This window comes from Lepidothrix coronata, unplaced genomic scaffold, assembly GCF_001604755.1.
Source record: "Lepidothrix coronata isolate B3197 unplaced genomic scaffold, Lepidothrix_coronata-1.0 Scaffold24, whole genome shotgun sequence".
Classification (NCBI taxonomy): domain Eukaryota; kingdom Metazoa; phylum Chordata; class Aves; order Passeriformes; family Pipridae; genus Lepidothrix; species Lepidothrix coronata.
The window spans coordinates 6,710,264-6,726,644 of NW_016690204.1; the positions used below are offsets into that span (position 1 = coordinate 6,710,264).

Sequence of the window (16,381 nt, forward strand, 5' to 3'; positions counted from 1 at the left end):
GAAAGCTGCTACCTACCTGTCAGTATTACCCTGGATCTCTCTGGATATGTCAGAGTGAGGATATCTTCCTTTGTCTCCTCGTGGAATCTGTGTTTTGAAGCTGGCTCTGTTCTCAATGTGTCACTGGTGTTCAGTTTACAGACAACTGTGATGGGGCCAGGCCTACAGGAATGTGGCACCAAAGGCTAAACATAAGAAGAAACTCTGGCTTCTTCTGTAAAATGTTTTCATTACTCAGTGCTGTGCTGGAATTGGTGAAGTTTCTGAAGTAATTGATGCAGATGTTTCTAATTTTTATTGATAAAGTTCCTTTTGGGTTCTGCAGTGCTCAGAGGGACACAGTGCACGTTGTGCTGTACCTTCCCTGAGACTCAGGAAGAGAAATTAGGTGGGACAGTGTGTGATAACTGGTGCCAGTTCTCTGAAGAGCCTCTGGCTCACGTGTGAACCTGTCATAGAGCCCATTTTTCCCCCCAGTGTTAGAATTTTTTTCTTTCTCCTGAATGTTTATAGCAAAACCAAGTTATCAGCTGCATTCCAGTAGACTTTTCAGGGATACAGGTAACCATAAGGACATAGGATTCAAACCTTTAAAAACTAACAGTGAGTGTGGTGTGATACAAAGAATCTATAGGGCATTACAGATCAGTCTGTACACTTAAAATGTTTTTGACAGCTGTTTACTTCAGTTATTATTTAGTTGAACACTGTAATTGTAATCTGGTAAGCATTTTAGAAGCTTTTTAAAGTTATGAGGGAAAAGTTATTTATTTTAGCCCTCCAGTGAACACTGTACATAGCAAATGTTTTGTAACAGTGTGGCATCTGTACCTATGACAGGATTTTAGGCTGTTTATCTTATTTTGGAGGGAAATAGGTTTCAGAGCTGAATAAGAGCTTTTATTGAAAACATTTCTTGAATGTTTTGAGAAACTCTTCAGTTACATGTTAAAGGGCAAAAGCCTCATCCTGGTATTCTCCACAGAAGTCGTGATGGCTTTTGCAGTTTTAGGGTTTTAGGATCCATTCTGTCTAAAGCATGATGCAGTGCTCAGAAATTGGGAAAGTTTATGTGTATTTAGAATGATGACAGCTTTTGCACTGTCCACTGTGCAATGGCTCTTACTGCACAGAGCTGCTGCTTGCTAAATGTTCACTTCCCCACTTGTCTTAATTGTTTTCAGCAGTAACAGTTTGGGGCTTCTTTGTCCTTGTTTTTTTGAATAAGTAACATTATTAGCATGATACCAAATAACATTTTGAATATGAATTGTTAGGTAATGGATTTGACTTAATTAAAGGGTCTGTTTGTTTTAATATAGTTGAAGATATGTTTGGGGTGGTTAATTCCAGAACAGACATGTGAAAAACTATAAAAAGGAAAGCTTATTGAAAGGTCTTCAGGCAGAAATTTGCTAATAGTTCTTTTCCATTCTGCTTCAGGCTGTTTCTTATGAGAGTAATGGACATACCATATCTCAATTTGGAAGGACCAGACTGTGAGTAGCTTCTTTCATTGTAAACTTTGTACCATTCTGACAAATTTCCTGGGGGAAGAAGCGTAAAGATTAATTATCATGTATGTAAAGCATGGGACATCAGCTGTGTTTAGGTTACTGGCCACTTATCAAATGATTTATCAAATGTGTCCCCCACTTTTTTCTTTAACAAAATAGTAAATCCATAAATTCTTCAACTTTGACCAGAGAATTTGCATTATAAAGGGGATTAATGAGAACAGATCAAGTTACTGTTGCTAAATGTAACAGTTGGAAATTAACAGCTTTATGATTATTTGGGGTCGTTATTCTTACATATGATGTGGGATCTTAACACTTTCCCCCTCTCCCCTCACCCCAACAGTAAATACAGGATGCAAACTAGAGAATAGCAGATGGTTCTGAAAATCTTGTGGCCGCTTTCCTGTGTAATCAGTGTGCAGCAGTACCTTTACTTAACTTCAACCTAAACATCAGAATTCTTCTGCCACATGCAATTGTGATAAATGGAAAAATATTACTTGAAATATTTAAACATGTCAAGTTATTTCAGGTTACAGACCTGGGGCTGTAATGAGTTGATAATACATTTATATGAAAGCAGATTTTACTAATGTAAATGTCCTTACTGTTATGGGATGTTACACTATGAGGGAGAAAACTTTGGATAAATGTTTCCACTGATGCCTTGACTTAAGAAAATGTGAAGTCGTGGAGGTCAGTCTAGTCCTTGATTAGATGAAAGTTGAATTTTATACTGTGAAATCAGATACACAGATGTCTTAAAAATGATACCCATCTGGAAGCAACACTGATGTGAAGTTTTCCACTCCGTGCATCCGAAAGCTCAGACTGGGGTGTGACTCTTTATTAGATGCCAGTTTAATAGTAACAGAATGCAGTTCTAGAGAGATGCAAGTAACTATTGAAGAGGAAAATACATGCTGTAAGTGCATATATTTAATTTTTAATTCAGTTAGGTGGTCAGATCGCTGAGCTCTGGCTCGGTGGATCTGTTGGAATGGTTATCTAATTATGTTGCATACTTCCTTCCCCAACTGTTTGATATTGAGTGGAAGAATGGATAAATACTTTGGGTCATTGAGAGAATGCCAAAGCTACTAATTTGTAAAGATGCTACTTCCCCTTGCTAGCCAACTTACAGGATTGTTTTGATGCTTTGCCAAGAAGAGTTGCCAAGAAAGAGTCTGCCTCTGAAAGTCTGTCTGTTTTATCTGAAAGCTGCTCCTGTAGAACGCACTGATGCACGTGTTGGAGGAGAACCTGGACGAGGGGGGCTTTCTAAGCTTCGAGGCAGAAAGCACATGTGGGGCTGGCATGTTGGGCTGGCTGTTTTAGAGGCTTTTCTTGCTGTTCTGAGATGTAAACACTGCTGCAGGTCGAGGGCGCTGTGTGGTTGTTGTCTGTGGGGGACACAGACAAGTAAAGCTGTGCAAAGAACACGGTGGTAGGTGCACTTGGAGACTATATTTTTAAAAAACAGATCAGCACAGCTCATAATTTTTTGTCATAAATTTTGATGTGTTTGTCAGTTTGTTTGTCCTGTAGTGTAATAGCAAATTTGTGCAATTTTCCCAGAAATAATGGTTTTCAATAACATATGCCAGGCTGAATAGTATTGAAAAATTAAGTGAAAGTTATCCTAATCATCTTCTTTTGTTACTGTGTATTAGAAATTCCTTTAAAAAGAATGAAGTTGCTGCACGAAGTGACTGCAAGGCAGAATAAGAATCAAATATTTCTCACCTGACTGGGTAGAAGTTATAGAGGTTTTAACAGCAGATTTACAGTGAATTTAGGAATAAACTGATACTGGAAGATTAGGAATAGTTTCTTCTCCTAATCATCAGGAAAAGGCTGTAGTAACATCTGAAACTGGAGTTATTCAGGTTGTAATTTTCTACTACTGGATTACAACTAGTTAAACTTGGAGTTGCTGGCTGTTCAGTAGGCTCTCCAGCAGTAAATTGATCTGCAGTTGCTTGTTAAGACAGCTTGTGCTTAGCTTAAAAATTTTTGTGTCCTTTTTGTTTTTTTCAAGTAGCAGATTCAGTTAACAGGACTTCACCTGTGCTCATGAAGGAATTGCTTTCTTTAGCTACTTGTGTCTCTGTCCAATCTGGGGTTGCTCTCAGCTGCTCATGTAGAGCTGTAATTTATTAGCAGGGGGGGTCTGGTAAACTCAGGCTAACCTGGGCTTGTTTTAAGTGAAACAGGTTAAAGCACTTAGCAATAACAAGTGGTTGATGGTCTGATTTTGGACATGTGCTCCTTGAATGAGATACACCTTGAAAAACTCTCCTATTTTAGTGCTGAAAGCTAAGGAGATGAGAAAGTAGAAAAGTTTGTGTTACAGAAGAATTCAGGGTAATTCACTAAGATGTAAGTCAGTCCCTGTGTCTCTGTACCCAAAGAAGAGAGTTTTTCCTGCAGGTGTTACCAGGTGGCCTAGTTAAAATCTGATCACAAGCTGGGTGTGGTTAACTGTTGAGTTACCTTCAACAGACTGGAGTAGTATATTGCAAGGTGGAGCATTGGTACTTGATGTAGTTTTGTAGATCTTGGCCTGTTTTCTTATTTAAAAAATAAGAAAGAAAGGGGGGAAAAAAAGCTACCTTACCACATTGGATGACTTTTTTGGATATTCTAAAGACACTGATTTTAACAAATGCTTTTTTTGGTTTTACAGTGCAGCCGAAACGAGATCATGTTCTTCATGTTACTTTTCCCAAAGAGTGGAAGACTAGCGACCTTTACCAGCTTTTCAGTGCCTTTGGTGAGTGATATAATCTGTATTTCCTCACTTTTTTTTTGTCATTAGCAAGTGCTTCTGGTTTGTTTTGTTATTTTTAGTCTGTGGATTCAGACTTACTCCTAGTACAGGTAACGAGGAACAACCTTTTGTAATTTTTGAACGGTGTCCTATGGACTTCCTTCCTAGTGATGCATTGAAAATGTGTGCCCTGATTAACTGCTCTTTAGAAATCTTTATATGTGCTCATTGTTGAATATCATGGATCTTTGATCCTTTTATTTACAGCCTCTCCTGGGAGGGTTTATGTGGAGGTGGATAAAGGGAACGGGGATTGGTGTGAAAGGCAGATTGAGGCTTTAGGAATAAGGTTCATCCTGCAGTCTGCATAAAGCCAGACTCCAGCTTAGGTGAGTCTAGACAAGCAAGCAAGCCTGAAAATAGCCAGTTTGATTTCAAGATGTTAAACACCATCCAAGACAGAAGAAACAACAGAAAAGCTGTTTAATAACTAGGGATGAGTAGTCCTGTTGCTGCTTTACTAAGTAGAAGTATAAAATGCAGGGACATGGAGTTCTGAGCTAGTTGCCAGTGGTTCCCCTGGTATTTGACTCAGTGGTTTTGTGCCCTGTGTGGCAGTGTGGGGCCAGTCTGATGGACAGAACTGAGTAGTCCCTATTGGAAATGTAGGACTGTAAAAAGCGGCAGAGGTTCAAGAGTTGCTGTTCGGGGTAAGGAGCGGCCGTCTGGACGGTGTTTCCATGGGTTTCGAACCCCCGGCCCCACAGTTCTGCTCTCCCCGACGGCGCTGCCTCGGCTCGGTGTGACGGGGACAGGCCGCCAGGGGGCGCGCTCGCACACGGCCCGGCGCTCCCGCTGGCAATTCCCGTTTCCCGGCGTTCTGGAGCCGAACGGTTCCGTGCGCGGGTTTGCGAACTCCTGCTCTTTGGGTAGTACTTAATCTGTATTTTGATTTAGGTCTTACCGCCGTGTTATCTCGAAATAAGCTGCAGGTTATTCCTTCCAAAATCTTGGGAATACCGATGCTTTTCCAGTTGTAGGGGGACAGAGAGGCAGAGTAGTGCAGTGTGAGGTTAAGTGATTTGCCAAAAGCCAAAAAATATGGCAGCAACAGACATGAATTATCCGAATTCCTTACATCTGTTACAGAAAAATGTTTTGAAATTAATCAGCTGTTGTACTGAATATCAGTATTAATTGTAATCTGTAAAAAATTATTCTGAATTTGTTCTAGCCTAGAATGAACTGAAGCAGAACTCTAATCTTCTATGAAGCTTCTAATGAAAGCGGTGAAACAGCTGAAGGGGCTGCAGTGTCAGCCTTGGAACTGGTTTAGGTTTGCTGCTCTAGAGGGGTGTTCATGATCCTGAAATCCTTCAGGACTCTGCACATACCAAGGGGACACCTGTTCCTGCAGGATGTTTTTATAGTCTCATGGGTGAATGCAGTTTCACTGTACCAGTACTTGCAGTACTGTGCAGTCTCTTAGCTTAGGCTCTGTTTCTTTAGATTCTTAAATTTGTGTAGTTTATTTGGTCATGCTGATGTGAAATCTGAAGGTATTAAAATCGAATTTGCTGCAATACAGCTTTAGTATATAGCCTTCACTTCTACATAAATGGATGTCTGATGGAATTTCGCTTAAAACTCATACTATAAATGTACTATAAAAACTGCTACTTAAAACTTTTCCGAGCCAGTGGAGTCAAACCTGACTGCATGCAAATGCAGTGCAAAGACTGCATTGTATTTTGGGAGAGCATCAGAGTTGTCCTTAAGAGGGAGCTAAATGCTGATTAGTTACTTCTAAAAAAGCCAGTCATTTGTGTGTTTAAGTCATGTTCTGGTAGTCCAAGCTACTAGAGTGTTAAGTGACTTTGAAGTACATTTTTGAGACATGTTTTCTAGTTTTGTAGACTATGGTGTGTGTTCCTGCTAATCACTGAACTGCAAACTCGCTCTTTAACTTTTCTTAAAGAAAATGGAGCTTGTAAAATGTCCCTTTCAAAGGTGACAATCTAGTTTAAGTAAAACTTATAGCACACTACATATATATTAAGTGTTCTTCTAAGCTTGTGTTCATATAGACATCTGAACTTTGAATGTTGTTTTGTTGGTTTTTTTTCACTGTGGGTTGTTTTTGTTTGGATTTTGTTGTTTCAATTGGTTTTGGATTTTTTTTAATAAGGTTTTAAAAATTTTACTTCTGTTTTTTCTCTGTGTATTTCTGGTCTTTCCTCCTTCTTCTTGTGCCAAAGTTTCCTTCAGCTGTTCTTGCTTTCTTTGTACTGTGTCTTCCTGCCAGAAAGGTGGAAGCTCTGTTAACCCTTCTCAGTTTTTCACCAGGAATAATTTGTGTTTAATATGTGCTTCAACCCTTGTTCATAGAATAAAACTTTTATATTGTCTGATGCAGTCAGGGTCCAGGGACTGTTACCAATTCTGTCCTGGTGTCAATGTGGGCAAATGTTTTTTGTGTGTGTGATAAGAAATTATATATGGAATATATTAATAAACTTTTTTGGTTAAATGAAGGCCCATATAGTCCTAATAACTATACTGAGTGGTTAATTGCCAGGAACAGTCAGGTAGGGAATGTGTAAAAAAAGAGTATAAAAAGGAAAATTTTATTTTGTAGATTTTAATGCTGTTTGCCTGTTTAGTTTATAAGTTTATATAGAGAGAATTTTTGAATTTATTTACAGAAAAGATGCATGTTGCTTTGTGCCTTCATCTCAGAAACAAAAAATCAGATTTTCATCTCCTTGAGCCAAGGTGTTTTACTTCACTTGATAATTCTTTACTTGACTTCCCCTTTCTTTAGCAAAGGCCATTGTTTGACGTTGTGTGTAGCAGTGAGCAGACAAGGGTCACACAGGCCAAAATCTTCAAAAGTGTTGAAGCCATTTGATCCGTTCTAGAAGTGTAGAGAGGGAAGTTTCCTGCTTTATTTCTTGGTTTCCATTGCAGTGTGTGGCTCATCTGCATTGGCCTTGCAGTAAGTGGCACGTGGCTCTTTGATTGCTAAATATTATACTGCAAGTGCAGATGCATTTGCTTTTCAGAGCTTTATTCCTATTTCACCATCCTTTTGAAATGCACGACATTTACTGAGGGCTTAGCAGTATTGCTGAATGATCTAATTTATTAATCTTATCTCTCTTAAATTCTTGCTTCTTAATAATAATGAAATGTGACACAGTGTGAAAGGAGCATCTCTTGAGCATGGAGAATTGCATAAGAGCATTTGCTGCGGTTCTCTTCAGATTGCAACTCAGCATCCACTGTTTAACGTTTGACTTTTTCTTTAAATTATATATTTAAAATGTTTAAATCTGAGTATAAAGGCAGCATGTGTTGGCAGGCATTGAAACCCCTAATTAGCTAAAAATGCAAAGTCAAAAGTCATTTAGAGTGCAGCAGCCTTTCTGAAACAATGACTAAAATGATGTGCCATCAATAGGTTGGGTTTTTATTAACTTATTAAAAATAAGTACTTAGTGAAAATATGGGCACTGAATTCCATTTGAGTAGCTGAACTTCAGGAGATTTTTTTTGTCTGTCACTGATCCTCTTTGCTGTTTTACACCGAGGGCAAGATGTTCAGGAGAATTCTCCTTTCTGATCTTTCTTTTGGTCTGTTCGAGGTAGATTGGAATGAATTAACTGTATATGTAGGAAAGGGACACAGGGCAGCACTGCCACGTTGAAGAGATTATGGTCTCAGCTGTGTCAAATGATTTCTAGAAAATTTTGTAATTAGTAATGCAGAAATTTAGAGTGATAACTTGTGAATGCATGTGGAACAATGTTAAATTGTGCAGTAATTTCTGTCATTTCAAGGAAGCTCAGTGTTGGGTCCTTCCAAATGCACAGTTTTGAGTTGTAGTTGTAAATCAGGTTGGGCTTTTCCTGGGTTGTGAAATGTTAGAGTCCTGCCAAAAAGGTGTTCTCCCTACAGTAAAGACTCCTACCCACAGGCAACAAAGACCTATGTTCTTCAAAGCTGAATTATGAGAAATTGAATTTATTTGCCCTAAAAAGTGTTTAAAGAAATTCTAACATCTGAAATCTCAGTGTAGGCTCTCCTTAATAGCAGCCTTAGCCCTTTAGTACAGGGAAATGTCAGAAACCATACTGAATTAATTATGGTTTTGGCAATGATCAAAATGATTATAACTTAAACTCCTAAATAGCTGGCTACTCAAATACATAGCATGCAAATGAAATCTATCTAGGCTTTTATTTTTTTATAATTAGAAAATCTGTTTATAATCTGGCTGGATTTCAGAAGAGACTGCTATAACCTTGTAACCTGTAGGCTAAATTAGATTTAAATAGATTAAACAACTGAGAATAAATGTCTTTTAAGCCTTTTTGCATCATTGTTTTTAACCTTGTAATGTCTGAAGGTTAAATGGTGGTGTAACATTATATATAACTTGATTTCCTAGTCTACCTGAAAAAAAATGGCACCAATTTTCAATATCTGAACTGTACTAACAGTAGAGCACTTAGATGCAGACAGGAGATGTAAATGGATTTCAGACTATAATAAGACTTTGTGTCTGGAGTGGGAATCCTTTCCTCTGTTTTTGCTTGATTATGAGCTCTTTTAGTGCTAATGTGACATTTTAAGCCGTTCACACAGAAAATGCACTAACTGCTTGATGAATAGAGGAACTTACTTCCAGTCACTGTTCCATTGTAACAGCTTCCAAATGAGGGCCATGATTTTGTGCATTTGTCCTTATATTGACCCAAATGAAGTTTTTATTGCACATGCAGGAAATGATGGATGGTGGGATCCAAACAAACCAGAGTTTGAAGATTTAGTGTCACAATAACTGGAGTTCTCCATTCGTGTGATCAATCTTCTGCCCGCCCCGCTCTGCTGGAATTCATCATCACCCAAAGAGCTGGTTTTATCTGAGTCAAGGGCTGAAATTCCCAGCAAATTGCTTCAATTGATTGAGTAGAATTAGATAGAACCCGTGAAGGGAGGACATGAGGGTCTGAGGGTGTGCAGGGTACACATGCAGCCCAGAATTTCTGAACAGTTCCAGACCCATGTGTATGCACTGCACACCTTTACAGTGGGCAGAAGCCTTGGCAGGTGCAGTTACTCTTAATTGAATCTCTTCTTTTATGTCATGTCACATCAGATAAAATCTCTGACTGAGCCTAAGATAAAAATAGTCATAATAATTTGTTTTGCCTTTTCTAGGTAACATTCAGGTGTCGTGGATTGATGATACATCAGCATTTGTGTCACTGAGCCAGCCAGAGCAAGTACCAATAGGTGAGTGTTGCTGGATTTACTTTGGCATTAAGACTTCAGCTGACTCCTGTAAAATGCCCTGAGCCCACAGGGTCTGTGATTGCCATGGCAGAACCACTGACTTGGTTCTGATGCTCAGAGGAATTAGACTTTTGTAGTACCAGCACATGTGGGGCAGCAAAGACAAGCCCAGACTGGACCTGGTTGAGAGTTTAGTATTTCATTCCATGATCCTCTAAGTCCCTGAACCTGTAGGTAGAGCAATACTGGTTCCTTCACTTGGTGGAGTATTTATTGAGGCTATTTATTGTTTGCACAGAGGAGAACTGTCAAAGACTTTTATGGTCTTTGCCTCCAAATATCCTTTGGGCTGATACATGTTTGGATTGGTTTGCAAGGAAGAAATGAAGTGAGAAGCCTTTTGGTGTATTGTAGAACACATGCAAAGTAATAGTTTGAATAGTCTGGACTACTGATATGTCTACAGTTTGTGCATTTACAATGTGCAATCTCTCCAGAGATTTTTCAATTTTTATTTGAATTTATGAGCTTAGCTTTGAAAAAAGTTGATGCACATAAGTTCTATAGGAACTATACATTTAACCTTTTTTCTTGGAAGTTCATTGCATTTGGATTTTTTGTGTATTGCTCCTTGGTTTAGATCTTAGGAGAGGGGTTAGATTAAAGAAAAAAAAATTGTACATGACTGAATAAATACACTCAATGAACCCACATTTCTAATTCACATAATTAGGACAGATAGCAATATTTTACTATTTACAGTTGTGCAAGATACTCTAGAAAGAACCATTTTCGGTATAAGAAGCGTGGAGCAAAACATTATCTAAATATCATCATGAAATATGTAATAAATAACAGGAGAAATCATCAAGAACTGTGTTAAAAACAGAGGAAGAGTCCAACATCTCTGAATTTACTGAAAGTATTTCTTCCAGTCTTCTTGGTGTGGAGGGTTTTTACATTAGGTTTTTATGTTGTTTTGGGGGGGGTTTTAGTTGTGTATTTGGGTGGAGGTTTTTAAGGTTTTTAGTTGACTGTAGTTTGGATCCACAAGCTCGTAGTGGTTTCTGTAGTTCCTTTGTATGTATTTGAGGACTGACTTATAAACTTAACTTTTGGGAACAGTGACTGGGAGTGGACCATCATAGATGATCATTTGGGATATGTTATGGTAGTGCCATCCCTGTTCACTGAAATGCTTCATCAAATGTTGTGGAGCCAGTAAGAACAGCAGTATTTGTAGCACTTCTGATTAAGTGGCTGAAATTTTGTTGCACTTAAGAGGTATCCTGCCAGAATTCTCATGATTGAGGTCTTAAAAGAAAAAAAACCCAGATTAGTAAACCCCACTGAGTTCCCCATCATCCATGTTACTAAGCTCAGTTAAAGAGGCTTTCAGGTTCTGGATGCACAATCAGTGCATCTCTGTAATTCCTTATTAACACCCCATGGGTGTTTATCGTCCTTCCTCATCCATCCAGGGCTCTGCAGAGGATTTGGAGAGCTCTCCAGCAGCCTCCTTACAGCAATTGCTCCATAGCACCAAGAGCCATTGTTTCTTCATGTATATGTAGATATAAGGGTGATGTAACTTCTGGTGAGAAGTTCCAGATAAAGAATTATGTCAGGTAAAGCCTTCCTAGAAGCTGCTGCAGTAAATTCCCCACTGCTTTCACCTCAGTTACTTACCCATTGTCAAAATGCTTGGTGTACACATTACCACCACTTCTTTGTTTTTATTGGGTGGGTTTTTTGTTGTTTTATTTTTGTTACAGCAACTCTGTATTGTGGAAAGAACCAAATGTGTGCAGAATATTTAAACTGAATCTTTCTGGCACTGTTCTGTCTGTGTCTTTTTAATTTTTTTTTGGTGCTCTGACAAACAGGGAGGCTTGATCTTTGGCCTACATGCTAGAAAACATGTTATTTGTTTGAAAGCTCAGGTGATTATAGTCTTTTATAGATTTTATGAAATCAGGTCAATAGATTCTCGTAGTGAAAGCAGTGAGCCAACCAAGCTGATAAACTACAGCAACCTCAGTTACCAAAAATCTGTGAGATTTTCACTGTAAAATTGCTAAAAACTCTTTGTGGTTTGTTTTTGTTTTGTTTTGTTTTGTTTGGGGTTTTTTTTGATTTTTTTTTTTTTCATTTCTGTAATAAACAGGTCATAAAATTAATTCTTTTATTCTATTTCCTGGTCTTAAATTCTTTAATGAACTACTTTGGCAATGAAAGTCACTGTTTGTACTTGTGATTTAGTGAGATGTGCTTATGTGAAGAACCTAGGAAAAACTAATAATGTGGCCTGGTTTTTAACCTGTTTATTTAAATGTCTGCGTCTTCTGGACTGTATAAAAAGCCTTGGAGAACTGTCAAACAGTGTGATACAACTCAAGATGTTGTTGCAGACCTACTTCTATGCTTACCTCTTAAAGATATTTCTGACTCTGAGCTGGTATTGAACATATAACTGAGAAAGCACTTGTGCAACAAGAGCATTTATTGGAACATAAATGGATTGAGAACATGAAGAGTGTTTGGAAGTTTTGATGAAGTGTTCAGATTTGCATTATAGATGAGTCTAAGCACTGCAAGAACCTCCAGACTTACTTTGCACCTTTTTAATAAGGGAATTGGGTGTGGAAAAGCTGTGAAAATAGGATCAGTTTTGTAATAACTTGCATGGAATGTTGCCTGATTCTAGGTCTACCAGATTTTTTTAAACTCCATTTATATCTGGAAGGTGTCTTTATTTTTTAATTGCAGCAGTGATCCAAATACTGAATATTTGGCTGAACTAATGTAAAGCTACAGACTTGAACAGCAGATGATTTAAAGACTGTTCTGCCATCCTTCCGTGATGTACACACTCAGGATAACCAGCTGATGGATCTTTCTGGTTTCTTAAAAACTTATCTCCAATGCCTTTTAATTTTGTTCAGATTTGTAGGTGTTACAAGACAATTTAAAATATGATTTGTCTGTAGTACTAGTTTTGTGCAACTGTATCTAAGAGTTGTATTGAAATTCTGATAGTTGTCTTTCACATTTCAAATAATTAATTATCAGGCTTAACCTCTACAATGGCAGACCTCCTAAAATGTGACACTTTGTGTAAGCTGTTTCTGCTGTGCTCTGCTGAGCTTTGCTGTTTCTGTTCCTTCTAACTCTCCTGGCTTCAGGTATTTTAAATGGACTAAAAGCTTGTTCATCAGCCCCCTGGGAATATGTTGGATTTCTCATGGTAATATGCATAGAAATCTATTTTGAATGTGTAGGTAATAAAACGTATCTGTTCATCCCCCAGTGCTCTTTAAAACAATGTTCCTCAGTTAGGTAATATTGTGGATGGTAACCATTAAGCCCTGGTCCCAAACTGATTGATAAAACATTGGTCCATGTGCTTTTCTGTTTGAAAAGGATACATTTGATCAGCTGAATTCAACTAATGAGCAGCTCTTCAAATGTCACATGGGAATCAGTAGTGTGGGTGTTGCCAGGGAGAATGCACATCCCAATTTTCTAATTGTTGAAGTGTTACCCTGAAGAACCTATGAATCTTTGCAGAGCATAAAAAGACTTGTTTCCTCTTTTACTTATTTCCCCCTGAAAAATAAGTAGGGGAAAGGGCAATATTTTCATAGGCAATTTTTGGAGCTGCTCCTAAGTTTCAAACTGAGTATGGCATGTTTAAAACACACAAACCAGAAACCTTGGAAAACGAGAGTCAAGACTTAAACTTTTCATTTTGCTGCCTATAATAATGTCCAAGAATCTTCACTTTATTTGGTTATTCGTGCGACTCACATATTGGCAGCCTCTCTAATTTATTAGGAGTAGAAAAGGTTTGTTCTTGTACCAGATCATGTTACCCTTTACAGTTAAAACATAAACTTCAGCACCTGAAAACAATAATGGACATTAAACACAATCTGTTTTCTGCTGGAATTTGCTGTTCAAAGTAGGTAATTAATAAGAATTTGTTAAATGGTTGATATTCCTTTAGTTGGACGTCTGGGAGACAAAACTTTCTGTTGCCAAGTTGTGCTTCATGTGGGCTCAGCATTTGTGTCAGACATGAAGCACATACTTGTGAAATCTGTGGCAAAAGATAAAGCAGTGTGTGCACTGGGAGAACAAACCCCAGAACCAACTTTTGGCATACAATCCTGGCTTTTAGGTCTTGCATTTGGCATGGTTATATGTTAATGAAAATAATGGGCAAATTTATCAGTGGTACCTCAAAAATATACATGATTTATTTTCCCTTGGCAGTCAACACTTGCACTTAATTCTTTTTACTTAAGGCTCAGGTGTGCAGTTTAATAACATCTATGTTCTGATTATGAATAACTTCTGCAATATTTTAAGACCACTGGTTCGATTTTAGAGTAATTTTAACTTGAGAATCTTCCTGGGAATGTTTTTCTTGCTGTTTTAAAATGCAATAAATACACTTAACTTGAAATTTTAAATACATGTGAAAAGCAACTGCTTGTCATAAATGGCAGGCATTGAAATAATGTTAAGTTATTCCATGTGTTGGTGCCCTGATACATGAGCTCATACAGAATTTAGTGTGTGCAGGATATCTTCTTCCTCTAGGCTCTGAGCAGGCCAATGTATTTAGACAGCAGGGGAGCAATGGACTAAAGCAGGTGCAGCAGCTGAAATTGTGACGGCCTTTCAGTGATTTGTGTTTAAATCATTAATCTTTCTGAACTCGTGAGTTTTTCTCAGACAGGGCTGGACTTTATGGCTTATTAGTGTTTTATAAGGTTTACTGTAGAACCCTCTATTTAGCATGAGTGCTTACTACCACCACTTCAAAATACAAAAGCATTTTGAGATCATGCATCTCACTGAATTTGGGGAAAGGGCAGGTACTATGTACTGTAATACCCAGACTCTTTGAAAAATTACATTACAAAAATTCACATACTGTGTTCTCACCGAGAAGTTAATGGGAAGTTTATGCCAGGAGGTTGAAGCAAGGTGGGGGTCGGTCTCTTTTCCCAGGTAACAAAACAACAGGACAAGAAGAAATGGCCTGCAGTTGCACTAGGGAAAGTTCAGGTTGGATATTAGGGAAATGCTTTCACTGGACTGGTTGTCAAGAATTGGAAAGGTTGCCCCAGGGAAGCAGTGGAGTCACTGTCCCTGGAGGTTTTTAAAAGGCACGAGACCAGGTGGTTTTGGAGCAGGGGCCAAGGAGCAACATGGATTCTCCATCTTCATCTCCTAACAAGATGAAATGAGCTGAAATCAGACTGTGTGTTCCATTTCTGTCTGAAAAGTCCTGCAGGTCTGAGCTCTCTGTGCTTTGTGTGATAACAGACACTGTGCCTTTCTGACCAGAGCAGAAATGTTCTGGACATGTTACACTTTGAATTTGTACATACACGGATCTGAACACTTCACTAGGTCATCCTCAAAGTTAAAATTCTGCAGTGTTTATTCAAAACCATTCCTGTACTAGTAAATGCAGGGATTGAGATGTAGTGAATTTCTGCTTCTCTTCAGGAATCTTGACTGCAACAGGAAAATGAATTACTGGTTTTACAGTGGAACCAGTGGTATAAATCATATCTAGAGATAGCTATTGTACAACTTCCAGCAGTACTGATGTGGAATTAAGAAGACAGATTATAGACTTGCCTTCAAGGCACCTGCAGCCATACTTTTTTCTCATCAATTAAGAAATAAACAAAAAAACCCCCAAACCCAAAATGCCCTTTGTACTCTGTAAGTCTGAATATATTAGGTTTTTTTCTTAATGTAATGTTGAAAGCATCATGACCACCTTTTCATTTGATTTGGAGTTTTTGAAATGAGTTGAAACAAAAGCTGCAAAATGTATTACTGAGGTATTTAAACAGGGCTCAAAGGTTAAGTAGCTTGAATTCTTTCAGTATTTAAATGACTTCATCTTTAAGGGAGTTAAAATCCTTTATAAGAATCTACTTACATGTGCATAGCATGAGATGTCTCACTGGACTATACTGTCATCTGTGTTCTTCATCAAGAGAAATATTTTAAGTTTAAACGTTGCCTAAGGATCTTTCCCTTTCTTTGCCATGCTTTGTACTTGGCATTTTTTCTTTCTTCTGTAAAACTCTTTTCCTTCAGATCACTTATTCATTTTTCCATTGTCTCCAGCATGGAGATCCAAAGATTTATTTTAGTTTGCTCTATAACTTGCCATCCTCTTCATAAAGTGAACAGCTGCTTTGTCACTGCATTGATGCTCCCTGTTCTGGATTCAGATACCAAGAGAGATGACAACCTTTGTAAAACACTCTTATTTTACATCTATTTTAGAAGAATGTGCCTGTGCAGATTCTATCTTAAGCTAATACAGGAGAGGAAACAAAGGGATGGGCAGCACCATGTGCAAACTGGTGTTTTCAGTTTTGATACAGCCTGCAGATTGTTGCTGTTAGTAAATAGAATTCAGAGACTAGGGATCCTTCAGATTGTTAAATTACTTTTCTCCATCAGTCTCTAATACACTGATTCCTTGGAGCAAGAAGATGCATCTTCACCAGCCTTGATTTCTGTTTCTGTTCAGTCAGTGGTTTTTACTAAGTTGAGATTTTCTTCATGGATAGTCAAGATTAATGTAGTATTTTACCTCTCTTCATTTGTGGGTGTGGGGTTTTTTTTTTTTTTTTTTTGCTACTAAACAATTTTTTGCAATTTTTGTAACCAGACTGAAGAAAATGGTCTAATCCACTACACTTAAGTTGTTTTTTGGAATTAACCTTTTGTCAGGGCTAAGAG

General features: G+C 38.0%; 1 protein-coding gene across 4 annotated transcripts in view; it reads left to right on the forward strand.

Moving 5' to 3' along the window:
* The window catches only part of PARN (poly(A)-specific ribonuclease), a 45,628-nt gene that overhangs the window by 17,774 nt on the left and 11,473 nt on the right, over positions 1-16,381 (forward strand). For all 4 annotated transcript variants that reach the window (XM_017808924.1, XM_017808925.1, XM_017808923.1 and 1 more), the window contains 3 exons: positions 1,444-1,499; positions 4,210-4,296; positions 9,521-9,595. In XM_017808924.1, coding sequence (XP_017664413.1) covers positions 1,444-1,499; positions 4,210-4,296; positions 9,521-9,595 — 218 coding nt within the window. The remainder of the gene's footprint in view (positions 1-1,443; positions 1,500-4,209; positions 4,297-9,520; positions 9,596-16,381) is intronic.